This window comes from Neolamprologus multifasciatus, chromosome 19 (assembly GCF_963576455.1).
Source record: "Neolamprologus multifasciatus chromosome 19, fNeoMul1.2, whole genome shotgun sequence".
NCBI lineage: Eukaryota > Metazoa > Chordata > Actinopteri > Cichliformes > Cichlidae > Neolamprologus > Neolamprologus multifasciatus.
In genome coordinates, this window is record NC_140457.1 from 16841085 (window position 1) to 16861488 (window position 20404).

The window sequence follows — 20404 nt, forward strand, 5'->3', positions numbered from 1 at the left end:
ACTAGGAAGCCTTAGGTGTAATCAGTTTGTTGTCAGTATGTTGAAATATGATGCTTAATGGCTATTTGCATTTTTCATAATTGCTGTTATGTTAAGGTGTGGGGTTACTCCAAGCAAAAAAACATTGTTAAGTTAAAGTTGTGTTAAGAAGCACTGTTTAGAAACTTGTGAGTGAATTAGTTTTGTTAGGTGCTACAAGCTAAATGGGGAAGATGTAGATCATTGGTTAAATGATCACCAAGCAATATTTGTTTGTGCAGACCTGCCATAACTGTGGGGGACTAATCCAACCGGAAAAGTATGGTGGGGGGAGTTTGTTCTTCCGGTGCCGTCTGGGTGTTTTGTCGTGTGCTGGAGTACGCATTAAAGTTTCACAGCGGACTAACATCGAGAGTGATTATTGGCTCGTCGCATCACACGAGAGTGCTACACTCCTGTTTTTTAGTCTGGGTGAGCACTTTGTGAGTCAAAAGTGGCCTTGCTCTATAAGCCTTCATTATTAAAGTACATAAAACAATATAATAAGGAAAATAAGGATATTGATTTCATTCATTTTAAAGCTCAGTTTTTAAAACCTTACCATGTAACTACAGCCCAGGCAATGCAGCAGCACATTAATGACTAACCTCGTATGTGGATGGATTATCTCAGTTGTTTGGTCCGTTTACAGCATCCTGCCATGCCACTGCATTTGTCCCTAACCATCGGGAACCCTCACCTTAACTCTTATCCAGTGGAAAAAAAGTTCCCGTTCATCACTGTGTTAATGTTATGCTAACATAGCTGTTTCGCTAGTCACATAGGACATCACTATATACCAGCTAGCCAAACTTCAGTAACCCTACAAACATCACTGCTGCTTACTTTCCTGTCTTCATGTATGTCGGAAGTGATAGCAGAGCTGTGCCTTTTAATTTGTTTTAGAAATCCCTCAGTCAGAACCTGGTATATTCTATTTAGATGGAAACTAGCGAGCTAACTCTCTGCTAACTTCTAACTCTGTTACATTTCAGAAATTCTTTTTTCATGGATGCCTGGGTGTTAAACTTCATTGTTACACCTGGTAGAGCAGCCACACTGACTAGCATAGCGATTTTGCTAACTGAGGAGTTGGCAACACTGCTTGTATTCAGTGGTTGAGAGGAGGTGGCAGAAACACTTAGCAGGAAGGTGAAAAAACCCAGGACCACAGTGATACTGGGAATTCCACGGTGTTCACTGTCTTCAGCAACCTTTCAAGGGCCGGTTGAAGGGCTACAGTCTTATCATACATGTGCAGTGTTCCTACAAGCCATAAGGTTACCTTGAGTGAGGAAGATGATGATTTACAGTCCGTCTGAGTCCATAGGTTGATGTGCAAGCACATTTGTCCCATTCTCCACAGAGGGCAGTGACGCATAGGTGTGACATCAGTGACAGCAGAAAATCAATCAATATTGGTTGTTATGGTTGCTATGGACGCCAAACACGCCACCCATTGTCACTTTCTCAATCTTTTCTTCATGTCCGAACAAACGCTCAATTTTGCCTTCATTAACACAAATTATACATCAAAACGCAGGTATTTTTCTTGCCTTTCACAAAATGACACTGTCATTATTGTAGGAGTTGCCGTTTTCTTGCATATGGCCTCGAAGTAACACAGTTAAAAAAAATGTCCACATTCAAAGTCTATGGAGACGGTTAGAGTGACAGCAGAAAATTGTGAGCGTTACATTTGTATGCAGCTTGAAGTAGGTACACATTGCCAGGGATGTGGTTGGCACGGCTGACTAGATAAGGCCTGGTGTCCAGCTAATGAAAAGAGGCGAAAATGGGGGTGCGGCTGTGCACGGGTGTGCACTTTAAATATACCCCTTTTGCCCTGTGTTACCGGGCCGCCCAAGTGGCACATGGGAACGTGACAGGCCCTATGGCAGAGATTGAAGACAGAGGGCAGTGGTTCGAATCCCATGCGGACCATATGTAGGGGACAAAAAAAAAAAAAAAAAAATATTCCAAGATCCCTGGCTCTGAAATTCACCTGCTAGGCTTGCTTAGAAGCCTACAGGCGAGCCTATAGATGGGTTCTCTCTGCTTTTTACCACTGTCTCAAAATCTCTTTTCCATCAATCAATATTGCTTGTTATGGTTGCTATGGACGCCAAACACGCCACCCATTGTCGCTTTCTCAATCTTTTCTTCATGTCCCAACAAACGCTCTATTTTGCCTTCATTAACACAAATTATACATCAAAACGTAGCTATTTTTCTTGCCTTTCACAAAATGACACTGTCATTATTGTAGGAGTTGCCGTTTTCTTGCATATGGCCTCGAAGCAACACAGTTAAAAAATGTCCACATTCAAAGTATATGGAGACTTGAGTGAAAATGACAGCTGAAATTCTGTAACCGAGGCGTTTTCAACTCGTCATATCTTCTAGATGTATTTTTCTTTAGAGACCTGAAAACCGCCTTGATTTTTTTTAATTTTTTTTATTAAAGCCTGCTGATTGTTACAGTGAAAGAATGATGTCGACAGCCCGTGTACTTTTGGAGTTACAGAACATTTTGTAACACGAAGAAACAGCAGTTTTCACCTCTCAGTTGTGGTAAACGCTTGAAATATATTATGGAGAACACGCTTTGGGAGCGAGAGACCCGGGTTGAAATCTAGCCAGTGGCAGTATCTAATATCTTTCCCCAATTCACTTTATAATTAAAAATTCTCAACACTTGAAAATTCCCACATGTGTTCTGATCAAAACAGTGCAAGAATGAGCTCTTTAGCTTTTGATTTTCAACTTATCCACATTGACACTCCTGCATGTCACAAATACATTGCACAAAGCGCATCTGTGGCTGTGTACCATTTGTGGTGCGTTGGCTCCCTCTGCTGCTATGCGCCTCATTCAAATGTCGCCGCACATTTAAAATGCAGGGTGTTTTTACACTGTCATAGATTCTAGATAGATTTCTTCAGAGACCTGAAAATCGCTGTGATTATTCACCATAGCCTGCTGAGTCTTACAGTGAAAGAACAATGTCAACGTATAGCATCGTCGGTTACTTTAATTGTGTTTGTTTTTTTTAATCAAATCCTACAAAACAGGACCATTGTGACACAAAACCTCTCACACACTAACACAAACTCTTTATACAGATACAGAGCTTTACATGTATAAATAAGGCAGACAAAATGCATAAAACACAAGCTATAAGACTGTTGGTGGACACCATGTCACTTTATTTTGTTTTCATCTAGTTTCTTTTTGGTGTAGCCTCATTAAACAAAATGTTTATAAAAATGACCACTTTTATTATGAATTATTATGAAATTAATAATTCATTATTAATTATTTATTATGAACACACCTGCCACCCTCAAGTGGAGGTGGCAGAGAGGAGGCACTTGGAGTTTCGGTTGAGAAAGTGTCCGTGTGACTGAGTCCTGTCCCATCGCTGCTTCAAGGTCTGTCGGTCCAGCTTGTTGAGGGCCTGAGAGCAAAGACGGATATCCTGGACCAGCTCTGACAAACTGTCCAGGTCTTGACTCTCCCAGGGGCCAGAGACCTGACAACCTGCAGGTTAAGCAACAAAGAAACATTTTATTTCATATCCATAATTTCCATCCCCCCCCCCCTATAAATATTTGACATCCAAATGTAGCCTATTAGCTAGCATCCAGCAATGTTTTCTGCTCCATAAAATGGAAAATTAATTCACAACTAATCTTTTTTTTTTCTCCAATCTTTAAACCACACTTCTATATTGTAATGTCTGTGTGTGTACTCACCATGTAACACCTCTGTGCATACATACTAAATGTTCAAACTTAGAAATGTGTCAAAAGGAAACAGACTGATAGCAAGAAACAAACTGTTGCCAAGTACAACTTTGCACAGGTGATAAAAACATCAAAGAAATCCAAATTGTGAATTAGTGTGAAACTCCATGTCCATGGAGTATCTCCAAGTTCACACATATGCATACCTTCGAGGTTTAGAAGTGTCAGTGGTCGACGGGCCTCTCTGACAGACGCCAGGATGTTGTGAAGTCCCGCTGATGTAACAGACGGATTTCCTGACATATTCAGACTCACCAGTGTGGGACACGACGAGAGGCACCTGTGAAATAATAATAAAAAGTCCAACAGGCCAGTAAAGGGTGACAATTTAAACAAAGGCAAAGCCCTAATAACATGAGTAATAACTGAGCCGTAGAAATAACGCCCTCACACACAAACCTCGCCAAGGTAGCTACGCTGCTGTCTGTCAGCCCATTTGCAGCCAGGCTGAGGTGGGTCAGAGAGCACTCGTCCTGCAAAAACACAAAAGTCTTAACCTGATTGCACAGTTATATCTTTCGACAATAAATGACATTGCATGATTTTTGCGTGCACACCTGTGACAGGACTTTGACGAGGTGTTCCAGTGCCGGGTAATCAGCAGGCCCTCTGCAGACAGCTGACAGGTCCACGTGTGTGAGGCAGTGGAGGGGCAGAGTCTTTAACACCAGCTCAAAGCCGGTGGAGCCCAGGGGACTGTGGGACAGGCACACTGCTTTCAAATGGCCTGTGCCTGAACGTTCAGAAGATGTAAAGTTAGTTGCAGTTTTGCTTATGGGTGGGAGTTCGGTGAAGCTTAAGCTTCAGTCAGCTGCTTGTTAGAGAGTCACCTGTGAGCACGCTGGCTAGCAGCAGTCGATGCTGCTGAAGGAAACGAGCAGTGAGGCCACAGGCCTGCAGAGACAGCTTGGCTAGCACAGGGCAGCAGGACAGCAGACAGGACAGAGACTCAGACACGCCGTCCCCCAGTGGGTTCATACTGAGGTCCAGCTCCTCCAGGCACTTTGAGTGGAAACGAGCAGAAAAAGCAAATGATCACGAGAGCCAATTCTCTCTGACAGATATCATTGATACGAATCAGGTTAGCTTGTTATTAAGATCTAAGGTAGTTATTAAGACCAGAGGTAGTTAAATACAGGTTAGATGGTAAACCTGGAGCTGCCAGTATTGGCTAGCTGAGGCCCTTACCGGGAATGCAGGTGCACTCTGTCCCTTTAAAGCATTTACAGCCTTCTCCAGGCCGTCCCCTGTAATGCAGTTGGCAGAAATGTCCAGCAGCTGCAGACGAGGCATGGTGAGCGTTGTGGCAATCAGCTCAGGGAGAAGATTGTCAGACATACTGTTTTCAGAAATTCGCAGCTCGGTGAGGCTGGCCTGAAGTTTTAGGGCACGGAGGAGCGGGCCGAGGGAAGAGGCGGCCAAACCGAGTCCGCACACTGACACGGAGGAACCCCAGTCCTGAACCTCACATAGCCGGGAGACACGCTTGTTCTCATCTACAGGTAGAAAGAGACGGTACTTCATAACAGAATACAAAAATGCACATTATTAAACCCCGATTCTTTTGTCCCCATGATAGAACACAGAAAACCGACTCATAGTGTGTTAAAACATTTATATTTCTTTTTATTCAATCATCTTTCGGAAGAGAGAGACCCCTGCACAGCTCAAACGCCAGTTGCAAGAGCTCTAACATTTTTAGCTCAACATGTGTCTTATATGGTATTATTTCTGTACTTCAGACGTCACACACACACACACTGAGGTCCAGCTTCTTGTATAGGAATTTGTTTTACCTAGGTATTTAATCGCATTATGTTATTGTATTAACATGTCTGACACTCAACAAAAACAAGAAAAAAAAAAAAGAGAGAGAGGAGAAATGTGTGTAACAGTTGTTTCCAACTAGAGGGAGAAGGTGGTACTGCAGGCCACCAGCTCCCCTAGGGTGGACACACACGAAATTTTTTTTAGCAGAATTGTTGATAAAAATAAGCAAAATAGGAAGAGGGTTTGGTGTTTTTCAACGTAGAACAACTACAATCTCTCTGGGTTTTTAAGAAAGGGGAGTTCAGAACCAGAGAGGGGAGATGTGTTGTTTTAAGCAATGAGAAGAATGATCAAAATGTCTCAGTGTGTCACTTGCAGGTGAAGAGCAGACCTGGATCAATTTTCCACGTGCAGCAGTCGGAAGAAAATGATAGGTTAACATCATTAGAAACACTCAAGCCAAGTTTTGGCTGAATTGTTTTACAGCTTAACTTCCATGTGTTTGTCACCCTGAGAACACAAGCTCCAAGAATCTCTCCCTGAAGACAAGAAATGCAGTTCCAGAACAACGAGATGGATCTCGAGAGCTCACAGCAGTATCCTGAGCAGTGAAGAAAAGGTCCAGCAGCAACAGCTGTGCAAGACAGCAACAGCAAGGAGAAAAATGGCATCATCATGACTGGATGGATGGATGTGCATTTCCAAGGAGCTGCAACTTCACTGTGTGAATGGACTTTTGAAAAGACTGCTTGAGTTGGACATTTGCCACTTTCGGCGCAAAAATGGCAAAATGAGACAGTGGAAGACACAGGACAAAGCTGAAAGACAACTGACTCTCACTGGACTGCTGCAAGGGGGAGAGATGAGACGAGACCACAGTCAAAGGAGCAGGGGACAACATGGAGGAAGCTGTAGTGTGGGAATGAAATTTGGGTTTAGGAAACTGGGAAGGAAAAAAACGACTGCCTTGCGTGGAGAATTGAAAAGTGTCTGGAGCACCGCAAAAAGGAGAGGTACACAAAAATTACACAAACAGAAAAATGCATTAATCCTACTAACACATACACACATGCAATGAAGCTCATGAAGACCAAATAGCATTTTAAGCATTTCTGTTACCATCATCTTGTCCGGTTAGCTTAGTAGGTTAAGAAGTGATACATAGACGAGTGAACTAGTATTATTTTTGGGGAAGGATGATTGAATCAGCGGTGAACAGAATGCTGCGGGAGGGTCAGATGAGTGGAGACTAATAGATTATTGAGTTTCTGGTTTCTGATGTGTGAGGGAGGTCTTATCGTGACACACATCTGGGTACATGGGGAAAACAAAAACTCATTTTCTAATAGAATATTGCTGTTGTGTGAGGTGTGTGACTGGTGGATGAAAGTTTTGGGGATTTACGTGGCTGATGCATTTTCTTTTGGTACCACTTTGAACCTGCCAATTAGTTTTGTTTTTTTTATCATTCTAAGAGAGTACGCTTAGACAACTTCTAAAACTAGGCCTTCATGTTTTTTGATTTTTAACAGTGCACTGAGATTTTTGTTTGGCAATTTTCTCTTTTTCAAGCAGGCCTGCAAGATCGGAATCGAAAGCGCTACACAACATGTTGAACAATCGCAAGTGAGCTCCTCCAAAATTAAAATGGGCTCGGGAGAAAGCCACTTATTTGGGACAATCAGAAAACAAGTCCCTGGCAAAAAGGATTCAGCGAGGTAATCCAGTCTAAATTCTTTTTTTTTCCTTTTTGAAATGACGTCATTGCTGGCAGTAGAAACTTAATGCGACACAAGAGGTTCTGCTATCAGCAATAAACACGGGGATTGACTGGACTGACAAAAACTTGACTGACTTGACACCAATATGCAAGATTGCACCTCCACCCAGAGAGACAAAAGGGTGGATGTATATATGTATGTTTCTTTTTACAGGAGCAGAAAGGTGACAGCAACGGGTTGCATGGGCTTTTGAGCCGTGCTGACTTAACCTTTTAAATGCCACTTTCTGTGTCTTTGTGAATTTACCAGCGGTGTGTTATTCATGACCTTGTATTGTTTACAGTGCAGAGGTCACTGTGAGAAAGTGTGCATACAGACGCGCTGCGCTAACATCTATATCACTTTTTCCACAGCAGAGGGCTAATCATATGATCTAATCACATGATTTACAGCAGGACACACCACTGGCTAATGTTTTTTTCTTACAACAGGGCCTGGAGTGAAGCTACTTCAGGGGAGAAGCCCTGAGAATTTTTAAGAGACAGTGCACAACTTTATTGTGTATGTCTAATTGCGATAAGCTAACATAGGGCAAAAGAGGGTTTTTCCGGGGAAGTTTTCATTTTTAAATTGCAGGAACTGTGACATGAGGGATATGGAAGTGTGGCAGCACGAGGTGAGAATAAAGTAAATACTCTTCAGTTTTAAAAGACAACGCCACTCTGGGAATTTCACCCAGAGAATAATCAGTAACACTAATCACCACGAAGGCAGTTAGGTTTGTTATACTCAGTACAGAGACGAGGTTCAATGTTAAAACAAATTGACAATTTATTAACAATTATCTAAAACACCGTATAAAAACACAGTCATAAAAATCCACGTACAAATATGCTTAAAAATATATTCAGCGCTGAGGCTTACCAGTGGAGGGGCAGGGATGCCACGCACAAACTCAAAAAAAGAAAACACACCAAGACACAAGTGCAACACAAAAATCACACACTCACACTAATAAACTAAACAAGGCAGGTGTGTACACTCAAGGGATCCCACCACCAAGGCACCCTGGTCTCCTCCACATCGGCACTCCGCATCTGAATAAAAGAAACAAAGAAAATTTTAATAGATAACAAAATTAATGTAGCGCTGGGGGATAACCCTACTGCAGGACCACACTGGTGATCTGCAGCTATAAAAAGGGCCTCCCACCAGTGGTGTAACAAAAATCCAAACTACAAATAAAAACAGAAAAACATACAATCTGGATAAAACTTTAAAATCTGGAGCAACCGGGATCGCCGTATTACTCCAACTAGCCGTCTGCCCGACTATAAATTAATCATACGCTCATCAATATGTACGCCAGCTGACTCCCATAACCGGCGTGCATATGGCCGCTGTCCACGCCGACGTCCACGTTAAAAAGCGGACAGCAGCAGGAAAAAGAACCTTCACAACGGGAACAGACGATAAAAGCCAAGCAAAGCAAAGCAGCAGCACTTCAGTTAGTGTGGCGTTGCGTAAAACCAAGGCCCACACTTCCTGCAAAGCATAATAAATAATTACTATAAAACAAACAATAAAAGGCAAGGATCGAGACGAAATTGAATTACATACCGAGTAACCCCGCGTCATGAAACATGAGCAGGGGCTCATAGGAGGCTTCCACAGCTATGACCTAAAAACAATATCCGTTTACCATCAAGTAAGGTAATGCACACACTACGATGGGTAAACACCTACCAGCCGCGATGGAGGCTTCAGAATAATCTCTGCCACACCAAGGGGAAGTCAGGTGACCAAAAAGGAGATCTCAGGTAAGCGATCCAGGAATGCTCACAGGGCCACTATTTATACTAGCGCCCCCTAATGCGCCAGGCTGAAAGTGGGTGGAACCAAAGAATAACATTCATCCTGCCACAATCTACCCCTCCCTTTTGCATCGTCGCCCCGACGATGGATTACAAGGACACCCAGGTTAATCCCAAGGCCTAAACAATGCAGAGACAGCATGCACCCTAAGCTCAGAAATAGAGTTTGCAGCCCCTGGTGCCACCTCCCCTGTTGGTCTTGGGAGATGATGGATGTTTGAATGCTGGCCAGCCGTGGACCGTGTTGTTCTTCGCATGGATGGAACTGGTGCTGCACTCGGGGTCGCTGTACAAATGGCTGGAACGGGGGAAAGCCGGTCTTCTGGTGAGAGCAACAACCCAGAGCTACTTGGAAGCACAGCCACTGGGCTATAAGATGGTAGAACATTTACTTGAGGGGCTCCTACGCTCAGGAATAGCAGGTCACTGTCACTTGATGAGTCATGTTCTGAGGATGGTATTTCTGGGCCATGTGGGCTACTGCTCGGAGCAGGCCCTTCTGATGGTATAGCTGCTATTACCACAGCCTTTAACAACGTTCGATGAACATGCTTCACACTGCTAGGATCATCTGCAGGTGCAATGGTATATACTGCCCCACCTGCTTTAGGTGCCTTCAGGATCCTATATACCGCTGGTTTCCATCGATCTTGGATCTTACATCTCCCTCTTCCACTCAAATCGCGCAGGAACACCAACTGCCCCTCATTCAATGGTGCCTCTTTCACCTTTTTATCATGGTGCCTCTTCCTGCGGTCGGCAGCCAGTTGCAGTCGTTCCTTGGCTCCTTCATGGACAACCTGTAGCCGGGCTTTATGCTCCTGAATCCACTCATGCACATCTCCACTGATGGGATCCGGTACTCTGCCCAACAGAAAGTCCACTGGCAACCTGGGTTCTTGTCCAAACATCAATAAGAATGGAGTTTCCCCAGTAGCCTGATGGGGAGTGGTGTTATAGCAATAGAGTAACTGGGGCAAACATACATTCCAGTCCCTTTTCCTGGATACTGGCAGGGTCCGCAACAAATTATGCAAAGTCCTATTAAAGCGTTCGCACTGACCATTTCCAGCCGGATGATAAGGAGTAGTATGGGACTTCTCAATACCATAAAACTTGCAGAGCTGCTGGATCAGGGAGCTTTCAAAGTTACGACCCTGATCAGAATGAATACGCGCCGGTACACCAAACTTTGAGAACCACTCTGTTACGAGAACCTGGGCCACTGTAGCAGCACATTGGTCACGAGTGGGGACAGCCAATGTATACTTGCTAAAAACATCAGTCATTACCAAGACGTTCTCCAACCCATTCCGGGAAGGTTCAAGCAGGGTGTAATCAATGGCCAAGATTTCATTTGGTCGAGAAGCCAACAAATGTCCCATGAAACTTTGAGCTGCTGGTTGGGTGTCTTTTGCAACTTGGCAACGTTCACATCTCTGACACCAACGAGCTACCTCAGCAGACATCCCTGGCCAGTAGCACCGTGAGCGGAGAAGCGCTAGGGTCCTTTCCACACCTTGATGGCCATGGTCCTGATGAAGATGGGTCAGCACCTGCTCCATTAGTGAACTAGGCAGCAAAAGCTGAAGTACTACCTCGGCACCGTCAGGGCGATGAACCTGACGATACAGAACTCCATCCCTTTCAATCAGACGATCCCATTGTCGTAGCAGCACCAGAACAGGTGGGGCAAGTTGCTGCCGCTCCTCGAAGCTAGGTCGCTGCTTCCGTCTCCAGAACCCCAGGATCTCTTTTATCACTGGATCAACCTGTTGGAGGGCATGAAGATCAGGAGTAGTGAGATGGGGCAAAACTGTAATGGCAGCTTGGGATACCTCAACTGGTCCTAGCTGCAAGGCTTGTTGAAGAGGTTCAGGCAAGGCTGTACCAGGAACCATGGCTTTAATTTCCTGAGGATCGGGTGGATGCTGGCGAGATAAAGCGTCTGCATTCTTATTACTCCTTCCTGACCTGTACTTTAAGTCGAAGTCAAATGAAGCGAGCTGAGCTGCCCAGCGCTGTTCAGTAGCCCCAAGTTTAGCAGAAGACAAATGACTAAGAGGATTGTTGTCAGTGTAAACAATACACTTGTGGCCCAACAAGTACTCTCTAAACTTCTCAGTCATGGCCCACTTAAGTGCCAAAAACTCCAGCTTCATTGAGCTATAATTTAGCATATTGCGCTCAGTAGGCCTCAAACCCCGACTGGCATAGGCTATTGGCCTCACCTTACCTCCCTGCTCCTGGGAGAGCACTGCCCCTAGGCCGCCATGACTGGCATCTACCTCTAAAATAAAAGGCAAAGTGAAATCTGCATATGCCAGCACTGGTGCTGTTGTCAGTTTAGTCTTTAATGCCTCGAAACTTTGAGCACACTCTGCAGTCCAGTTCTCCATTACACCATGCTCTGACCTCTTCTTTGATTTTCTGTCTCCCCATTCTGCCACCAGTCTATGCAGAGGTGCCGCCAGCTTGGCAAAACCCTCTACAAAACGGCGATAATAGCTGGCAAACCCAAGAAAGGACCGCAGTTCTGAAACAGTCTTAGGAGGCTGCCAGTTAGCCACCACTTCAACCTTGCTAGGGTCCGTGGAGACACCCTGATCGGAGATGACGTGGCCCAAGTAGCAAACCTCCCGCTGGAAAAAGGCACATTTGGCAAGCTTTGCTTTCAAACCCTCCTGCTGAAGCCGACCTAGCACCACATCCAGCCGCTCAAGATGTTGCTGTACTGTTGATGAGAAGATTATAATGTCATCAAGATAGAGAAGCAGAGACTGGCACTGTTGATCACCGAAAAGGCGTTGCATTAGTCTCTGGAAGGTGCTAGGGGCATTACAGAGCCCAAATGGCATTCGGTTCCACTCAAATAGGCCAAAAGGAGTACAGAAGGCAGTCTTGGGCCTATCCTCTTCCGTAACTGGGACCTGATTGTAGCCACTGGCTAAATCCATGGTGGAAAACCAACGCGCACCAGTCAGCGCATCTAGGGATTCCTCAATGCGCGGCAGGGGGAATGCATCTTTCCTCGTCTTGTTGTTCAATTGCCGATAATCAACACACATGCGTGGGCTGCCATCCTTTTTCTTAACAAGCACAATGGGAGAAGCATAGGGGCTGCTACTCTCTCTAATCACCTTAGCGCCTAGTAACTGGTTAATGTGCTCTTTCACAACCTCATACTCTGAAGGGGGGATGCGCCTATAACGCTGCCGCACGGGGATATCATCTAAGAGCGGAATGTCATGGGAGATCAAGTTAGTGCAACCCAAATCAGTGTCGTGAGCAGAAAAGACCGAGCTGTATTTCTTAAGGAGAGACCTCACCTGTCCCTGTTCCTCTGCTGACAGTTTAGACAAATCAATCCCTTCCATCTGATCCTGCACAGTAGGAGTGGTGGTGTGAGATGCCATTGTGGCTATGTTATGGGGTATTTCTGTCACACCAGCAGGCAAACTGACAATGTGAACATCCTCCAGGGTCCCCATAATGGTCCTGGGATGAAGCAAAACCGCTGTGGTCCCTACATTAACAACTGGTATGTATGCAGTACCTCTAACCACTCGAACCAATGCAGGGGACGCTAAAAGTCCAGCAGGCAAATTTACATCATTGGGTTCAAATAACACTGTGGCGCCTGAATATTGCTCAGAACAGGTGGCGGCCACCATTTTCATTACACCACCTGGAATGCAACATGCTCGCTTACCTCTCACTCTCACATGGCCAGACAAATCCGGTGGGGCTCTTGTACTAACATCATGACACTTTTGCAGCGCATGCACAAGGGGTTTAGGGGCCTCTATGACAGAGCCCAAACTAAACAATGCTCCACCATGTTGCCCAAAAAGCTCGTGGTAACACTTCCGAATCACATTCATCCCCAATACACCTGGAACCATAGAAGGTCCTGCACCTGGCGGATCCTTAACGATCAACACGCCACACTGTGGAATAAACTTACCACAGAGCTCTACACCTAGCTCTATATAGCCAAGGTAGGGAATAGACAAACCATTAGCCGCTTTAAGCTGCAACCAATGACAAGCTTGGAGATGTTCTTGGCCCCAGGACTCAAAGTGCTGGCGGAAAAAGCTTTCAGTAATTGTAGACACCATGGACCCTGTATCAACCAAACAAGGTACTTTTATACCGACCCATGTCCACATCTATATGCGGACAGGATGAAACTAATTTGGAGACTGCCTCTGGACCATTGGAAGCAACCCTTGAGCCAATAGACACCCCACCCGAACTGTGGCTCGGCAGTACGGAGGGTGCTAGTTTTCCGAAGCCGTATTTAAGGGAGAGTGCCGGCGATTATGCCGAGGGGCCTGCGAAGGAGGCCGGGAACGAGGAACACGTTCCCCATCACACTCCCGAGCAAAATGTCCAGGTTGCTGACAACGTCTGCATATAATGGCATCGCTCCGTCCCGAGCGAGACATTCGATGGGGGCCCTGCAATCGAGCAATGCTCTGAGTGAGCTGATTAAGTTGCTCCTGCTGGCGTTTTAACAATTCCTTCATCTCACTCATCTCAGACAGATGGGTGGACTGGGCTATTCCTGAAGGACCGCTATGGACCCCATACTGAATGCCATAGACAGAAGGGACAGAACTACTTCTATGTCTAACACCACTAGGCAACCCTTCACGTTCCCACCTAATAGCTTCCCCTCTAATCTCTAATAATGTCAGGGTTGGCTGCCTCCTTACTAGCTGCTTTAACTCCCGCCGCAATGTACTGTCTAAGACCTGTTCAACAAATTGATCTCTTAGTAAAACATCAGCATTGGGCATGCCATTAGGGGCACTCGATTTAACTTTTTCCATAAGACCCAAGAGGGCAAGGGAAAACTCTTGCAGTGTCTCACCTTCCTGCTGTTTTCTAGAGAAGAAAGCTTCCTGCAATGCTACATAGGAGTCTGAACAGCCATAAAGTTCTTGCAATATAGTGATTATCTTAGTGGGATCAGTCCTCTCTGCACTAGAGTGATATTTGATCTCCTCACGTGCTTCCCCTTCCAGGTGGTCAAACAGGAAAAATGCTTTATCAGCCAAAGACAAATGACGTGCCCTAGCACAACCTTCTATTTCCTCCAACCATTCATTCAACCCTATACCTGATTTTCCTCTAAACATGGGGCATTTTCTGTCACGGGGCACAAAAACTAGTCTCTCTGCTACAGAGACACTAGCAGTTGGGGGGTTAACAGATGATGCAGTTGAAGTAGAAGGTGTAGCACTTGTACCTGACCCAACAGCCCTCTCCTGATGCAGCCTCTCATTGTCTGCTTTTAGCTGCGCAATCAAGTCCCTGAGTTCCTGTAACTCTTCCTCCATCTCTGTAACACAGCTGTGGAATCCAACACCAAAGTAGCTGCTGCTTTGCTTTTATCCTGTACAAAATAAATTAAAAACAATTTACGTTACACCAGATAATAAAAAAATAAATAAAAAGGAACACACGTCTCTGTTTTTAAAGAGTATGTCCTGTCGACAAACGCCAAGTTTGTGGCAGCACGAGGTGAGAATAAAGTAAATACTCTTCAGTTTTAAAAGACAACGCCACTCTGGGAATTTCACCCAGAGAATAATCAGTAACACTAATCACCACGAAGGCAGTTAGGTTTTGTTATACTCAGTACAGAGACGAGGTTCAATGTTAAAACAAATTGACAATTTATTAACAATTATCTAAAACACCGTATAAAAACACAGTCATAAAAATCCACGTACAAATATGCTTAAAAATATATTCAGCGCTGAGGCTTTACCAGTGGAGGGGCAGGGATGCCACGCACAAACTCAAAAAAAGAAAACACACCAAGACACAAGTGCAACACAAAAATCACACACTCACACTAATAAACTAAACAAGGCAGGTGTGTACACTCAAGGGATCCCACCACCAAGGCACCCTGGTCTCCTCCACATCGGCACTCCGCATCTGAATAAAAGAAACAAAGAAAATTTTAATAGATAACAAAATTAATGTAGCGCTGGGGGATAACCCTACTGCAGGACCACACTGGTGATCTGCAGCTATAAAAAGGGCCTCCCACCAGTGGTGTAACAAAAATCCAAACTACAAATAAAAACAGAAAAACATACAATCTGGATAAAACTTTAAAATCTGGAGCAACCGGGATCGCCGTATTACTCCAACTAGCCGTCTGCCCGACTATAAATTAATCATACGCTCATCAATATGTACGCCAGCTGACTCCCATAACCGGCGTGCATATGGCCGCTGTCCACGCCGACGTCCACGTTAAAAAGCGGACAGCAGCAGGAAAAAGAAACTTCACAACGGGAACAGACGGTAAAAGCCAAGCAAAGCAAAGCAGCAGCACTTCAGTTAGTGTGGCGTTGCGTAAAACCAGGCCCACACTTCCTGCAAAGCATAATAAATAATTACTATAAAACAAACAATAAAAGGCAAGGATCGAGACGAAATTGAATTACATACCGAGTAACCCCGCGTCATGAAACATGAGCAGGGGTCATAGGAGGCTTCCACAGCTATGACCTAAAAACAATATCCGTTTACCATCAAGTAAGGTAATGCACACACTACGATGGGTAAACACCTACCAGCCGCGATGGAGGCTTCAGAATAATCTCTGCCACACCAAGGGGAAGTCAGGTGACCAAAAAGGAGATCTCAGGTAAGCGATCCAGGAATGCTCACAGGGCCACTATTTATACTAGCGCCCCCTAATGCGCCAGGCTGAAAGTGGGTGGAACCAAAGAATAACATTCATCCTGCCACAGAAGGATTGACTGAGGCGCAGATGCAGACCATGACTGGGAGACAACGCTTCAAGAGGACCAGTGAGAAGCAGGGACCATCGCCAGGACAACTGACAAACGACAGTGGACTGCACCACTGGGCTTCCAAAGGATTATCACGAGGAGATTTTGAACAGCAAAATCTTAAAATAAAATGAAAGAGTTTCGTCGTTGACGCTGAGGAAGACAACTAAGGTGTACGACGTGCTCTGCCTTAAATCTACAGCCCGCGTTGGAACAGAAATCGAGGGATGGAGAGAGCGTGCCAAGCTCCAAAAGTGACAACGCAAGGAAGATCAGCGTTGGAATTATGACTCTGTAAATGGGCACAGGACACAGGAGCCATGACTGTGACAGAGAATGACCACCTAAATGCTGTTTCACTTTGCCATGCAAAGTACTTTGACACTCTGGAGAAGACCTTTCCTCTGTATCATTGGTGTTTCCATTTGCATGTGAGAGCTTAGATTGTGGGGAAGATTAAAGATGACAAAGGGTGGTGGGAGAAACAGTGAAGTGAGGATACACAGTGTGAAACTCCTTTAAGTGTACAATAATGTTGATGTGATATACAGAATGTCAGGAAAGAAATTCTGGTTTTAATGTGATTCTTGATTTTAGAATCAAAGGGTGGGATTGTATAGGAATTTCTTTTACCTAGGTATTTAATCGCATTATGTTATTGTATTAACATGTCTGACACTCATACTTGAGACAAATGGTAGGGGGTGTAGCAAAGATGTTGGGGAAACAGGAACTCAGAGGACCAGTCTTTGTCTCTTGAGGACTCTGGGAAGTAGCAAGGGAGTGTGAACCTTAAGGGGTGAAACAGCTGTGTACTGCCTTTGTTCCTGGAGAAGGTATTTTAACTGAGAGCTATGCTAGGCTCAGTGATACTCTGCTGACCGTCTGTCCCGCGGCCATGGAGGCTCCACAAGCTTGTTTGTATGTTGTGTGCATGGATTAAAAGAATGTTAGCTACCGCTCACCGCTCGTCTGCAGGCTTTATTTTAAGTGGAAAAAACTTCCACAACACTCCTCCAGGAACTTTGAGTGGAAACGAGCAGAAAAAGCAAATGATCACGAGAGCCAATTCTCTCTGACAGATATCATTGATACGAATCAGGTTAGCTTGTTATTAAGATCTAAGGTAGTTATTAAGACCAGAGGTAGTTAAATACAGGTTAGATGGTAAACCTGGAGCTGCCGGTATTGGCTAGCTGAGGCCCTTACCGGGAATGCAGGTGCACTCTGTCCCTTTAAAGCATTTACAGCCTTCTCCAGGCCGTCCCCTGTAATGCAGTTGGCAGAAATGTCCAGCAGCTGCAGACGAGGCATGGTGAGCGTTGTGGCAATCAGCTCAGGGAGAAGATTATCAGACATACTGTTTTCAGAAATTCGCAGCTCGGTGAGGCTGGCCTGAAGTTTTAGGGCACGGAGGAGCGGGCCGAGGGAAGAGGCGGCCAAACCGAGTCCGCACACTGACACGGAGGAACCCCAGTCCTGAACCTCACATAGCCGGGAGACACGCTTGTTCTCATCTACAGGTAGAAAGAGACGGTACTTCATAACAGAATACAAAAATGCACATTATTAAACCCCGATTCTTTTGTCCCCATGATAGAACACAGAAAACCGACTCATAGTGTGTTAAAACATTTATATTTCTTTTTATTCAATCATCTTCCGGAAGAGAGAGACCCCTGCACAGCTCAAACGCCAGTTGCAAGAGCTCTAACATTTTTAGCTCAACATGTGTCTTATATGGTATTATTTCTGTACTTCAGACGTCACACACACTTTCAAACATTGCTTATATGGATAGTTCCTCCTTTCTGTGTCTATCTATTAATATGCACTAAAACCTCCTGTTTTTTAGTCTGGGTGAGCACTTTGTGAGTCAAAAGTGGCCTTGCTCTATAAGCCTTCTTTATTAAAGTACATAAAACAATATAATAAGGAAAATAAGGATATTGATTTCATTCATTTTAAAGCTCAGTTTTTAAAACCTTACCATGTAACTACAGCCCAGGCAATGCAGCAGCACATTAATGACTAACCTCGTATGTGGATGGATTATCTCAGTTGTTTGGTCCGTTTACAGCATCCTGCCATGCCACTGCAGTTGTCCCTAACCATCGGGAACCCTCACCTTAACTCTTATCCAGTGGAAAAAAAGTTCCCGTTCATCACTGTGTTAATGTTATGCTAACATAGCTGTTTCGCTAGTCACATAGCACATCACTATATACCAGCTAGCCAAACTTCAGTAACCCTACAAACATCACTGCTGCTTACTTTCCTGTCTTCATGTATGTCGGAAGTGATAGCAGAGCTGTGCCTTTTAATTTGTTTTAGAAATCCCTCAGTCAGAACCTGGTATATTATATTTAGATGGAAACTAGCGAGCTAACTCTCTGCTAACTTCTAACTCTGTTACATTTCAGAAATTCTTTTTTCATGGATGCCTGGGTGTTAAACTTCATTGTTACACCTGGTAGAGCAGCCACACTGACTAGCATAGCGATTTTGCTAACTGAGGAGTTGGCAACACTGCTTGTATTCAGTGGTTGAGAGGAGGTGGCAGAAACACTTAGCAGGAAGGTGAAAAAACCCAGGACCACAGTGATACTGGGAATTCCACGGTGTTCACTGTCTTCAGCAACCTTTCAAGGGCCGGTTGAAGGGCTACAGTCTTATCATACATGTGCAGTGTTCCTACAAGCCATAAGGTTACCTTGAGTGAGGAAGATGATGATTTACAGTCCGTCTGAGTCCATAGGTTGATGTGCAAGCACATTTGTCCCATTCTCCACAGAGGGCAGTGGCGCATAGGTGTGACATCAGTGACAGCAGAAAATCAATCAATATTGGTTGTTATGGTTGCTATGGACGCCAAACACGCCACCCATTGTCACTTTCTCAATCTTTTCTTCATGTCCGAACAAACGCTCAATTTTGCCTTCATTAACACAAATTATACATCAAAACGCAGGTATTTTTCTTGCCTTTCACAAAATGACACTGTCATTATTGTAGGAGTTGCCGTTTTCTTGCATATGGCCTCGAAGTAACACAGTTAAAAAAAATGTCCACATTCAAAGTCTATGGAGACGGTTAGAGTGACAGCAGAAAATTGTGAGCGTTACATTTGTATGCAGCTTGAAGTAGGTACACATTGCCAGGGATGTGGTTGGCACGGCTGACTAGATAAGGCCTGGTGTCCAGCTAATGAAAAGAGGCGAAAATGGGGGTGCGGCTGTGCACGGGTGTGCACTTTAAATATACCCCTTTTGCCCTGTGTTACCGGGCCGCCCAAGTGGCACATGGGAACGTGACAGGCCCTATGGCAGAGATTGAAGACAGAGGGCAGTGGTTCGAATCCCATGCGGACCATATGTAGGGGACAAAAAAAAAAAAAAAAAAAAAAAATATTCCAAGATCCCTGGCTCTGAAATTCACCTGCTAGGCTTGCTTAGAAGCCTACAGGCGAGCCTATAGATGGGTTCTCTCTGCTTTTTACCACTGTCTCAAAATCTCTTTTCCATCAATCAATATTGCTTGTTATGGTTGCTATGGACGCCAAACACGCCACCCATTGTCGCTTTCCTCAATCTTTTCTTCATGTCCCAACAAACGCTCTATTTTGCCTTCATTAACACAAATTATACATCAAAACGTAGCTATTTTTCTTGCCTTTCACAAAATGACACTGTCATTATTGTAGGAGTTGCCGTTTTCTTGCATATGGCCTCGAAGCAACACAGTTAAAAAATGTCCACATTCAAAGTATATGGAGACTTGAGTGAAAATGACAGCTGAAATTCTGTAACCGAGGCGTTTTCAACTCGTCATATCTTCTAGATGTATTTTTCTTTAGAGACCTGAAAACCGCCTTGATTTTTTTAATTTTTTTATTAAAGCCTGCTGATTGTTACAGTGAAAGAATGATGTCGACAGCCCGTGTACTTTTGGAGTTACAGAACATTTTGTAACACGAAGAAACAGCAGTTTTCACCTCTCAGTTGTGGTAAACGCTTGAAATATATTATGGAGAACGCGCTTTGGGAGCGAGAGACCCGGGTTGAAATCTAGCCAGTGGCAGTATCTAATATCTTTCCCTAATTCACTTTATAATTACAAATTCTCAACACTTGAAAATTCCCACATGTGTTCTGATCAAAACAGTGCAAGAATGAGCTCTTTAGCTTTTGATTTTCAACTTATCCACATTGACACTCCTGCATGTCACAAATACATTGCACAAAGCGCATCTGTGGCTGTGTACCATTTGTGGTGCGTTGGCTCCCTCTGCTGCTATGCGCCTCATTCAAATGTCGCCGCACATTTAAAAATGCAGGGTGTTTTTACACTGTCATAGATTCTAGATAGATTTCTTCAGAGACCTGAAA

The 20404-nt window shown here is 44.5% G+C and overlaps 1 protein-coding gene across 2 annotated transcripts; it reads right to left on the reverse strand.

Moving 5' to 3' along the window:
• Positions 1–3034: 3034 nt before the first annotated feature.
• On the reverse strand, positions 3035–19528 carry LOC146496334 (tonsoku-like protein). 2 transcript variants are annotated; one of them, XM_085142358.1, is made up of 6 exons: positions 18730–19528; positions 4658–4829; positions 4385–4560; positions 4227–4300; positions 3974–4107; positions 3035–3561 (listed from the first exon to the last, which is right to left on the reverse strand). In XM_085142358.1, the coding sequence occupies exons 1-6, from the start codon at positions 18823–18825 to the stop codon at positions 3365–3367; spliced, it is 849 nt and encodes a 282-aa protein (XP_084998484.1). In that variant the 5' UTR covers positions 18826–19528; the 3' UTR covers positions 3035–3364. The 2 variants fall into 2 exon arrangements, with proteins under 2 accessions (XP_084998484.1, XP_084998483.1); XM_085142357.1 differs by lacking the exon at positions 18730–19528 and adding an exon at positions 5016–5456.
• Between the last annotated feature and the right edge of the window lie 876 nt (positions 19529–20404).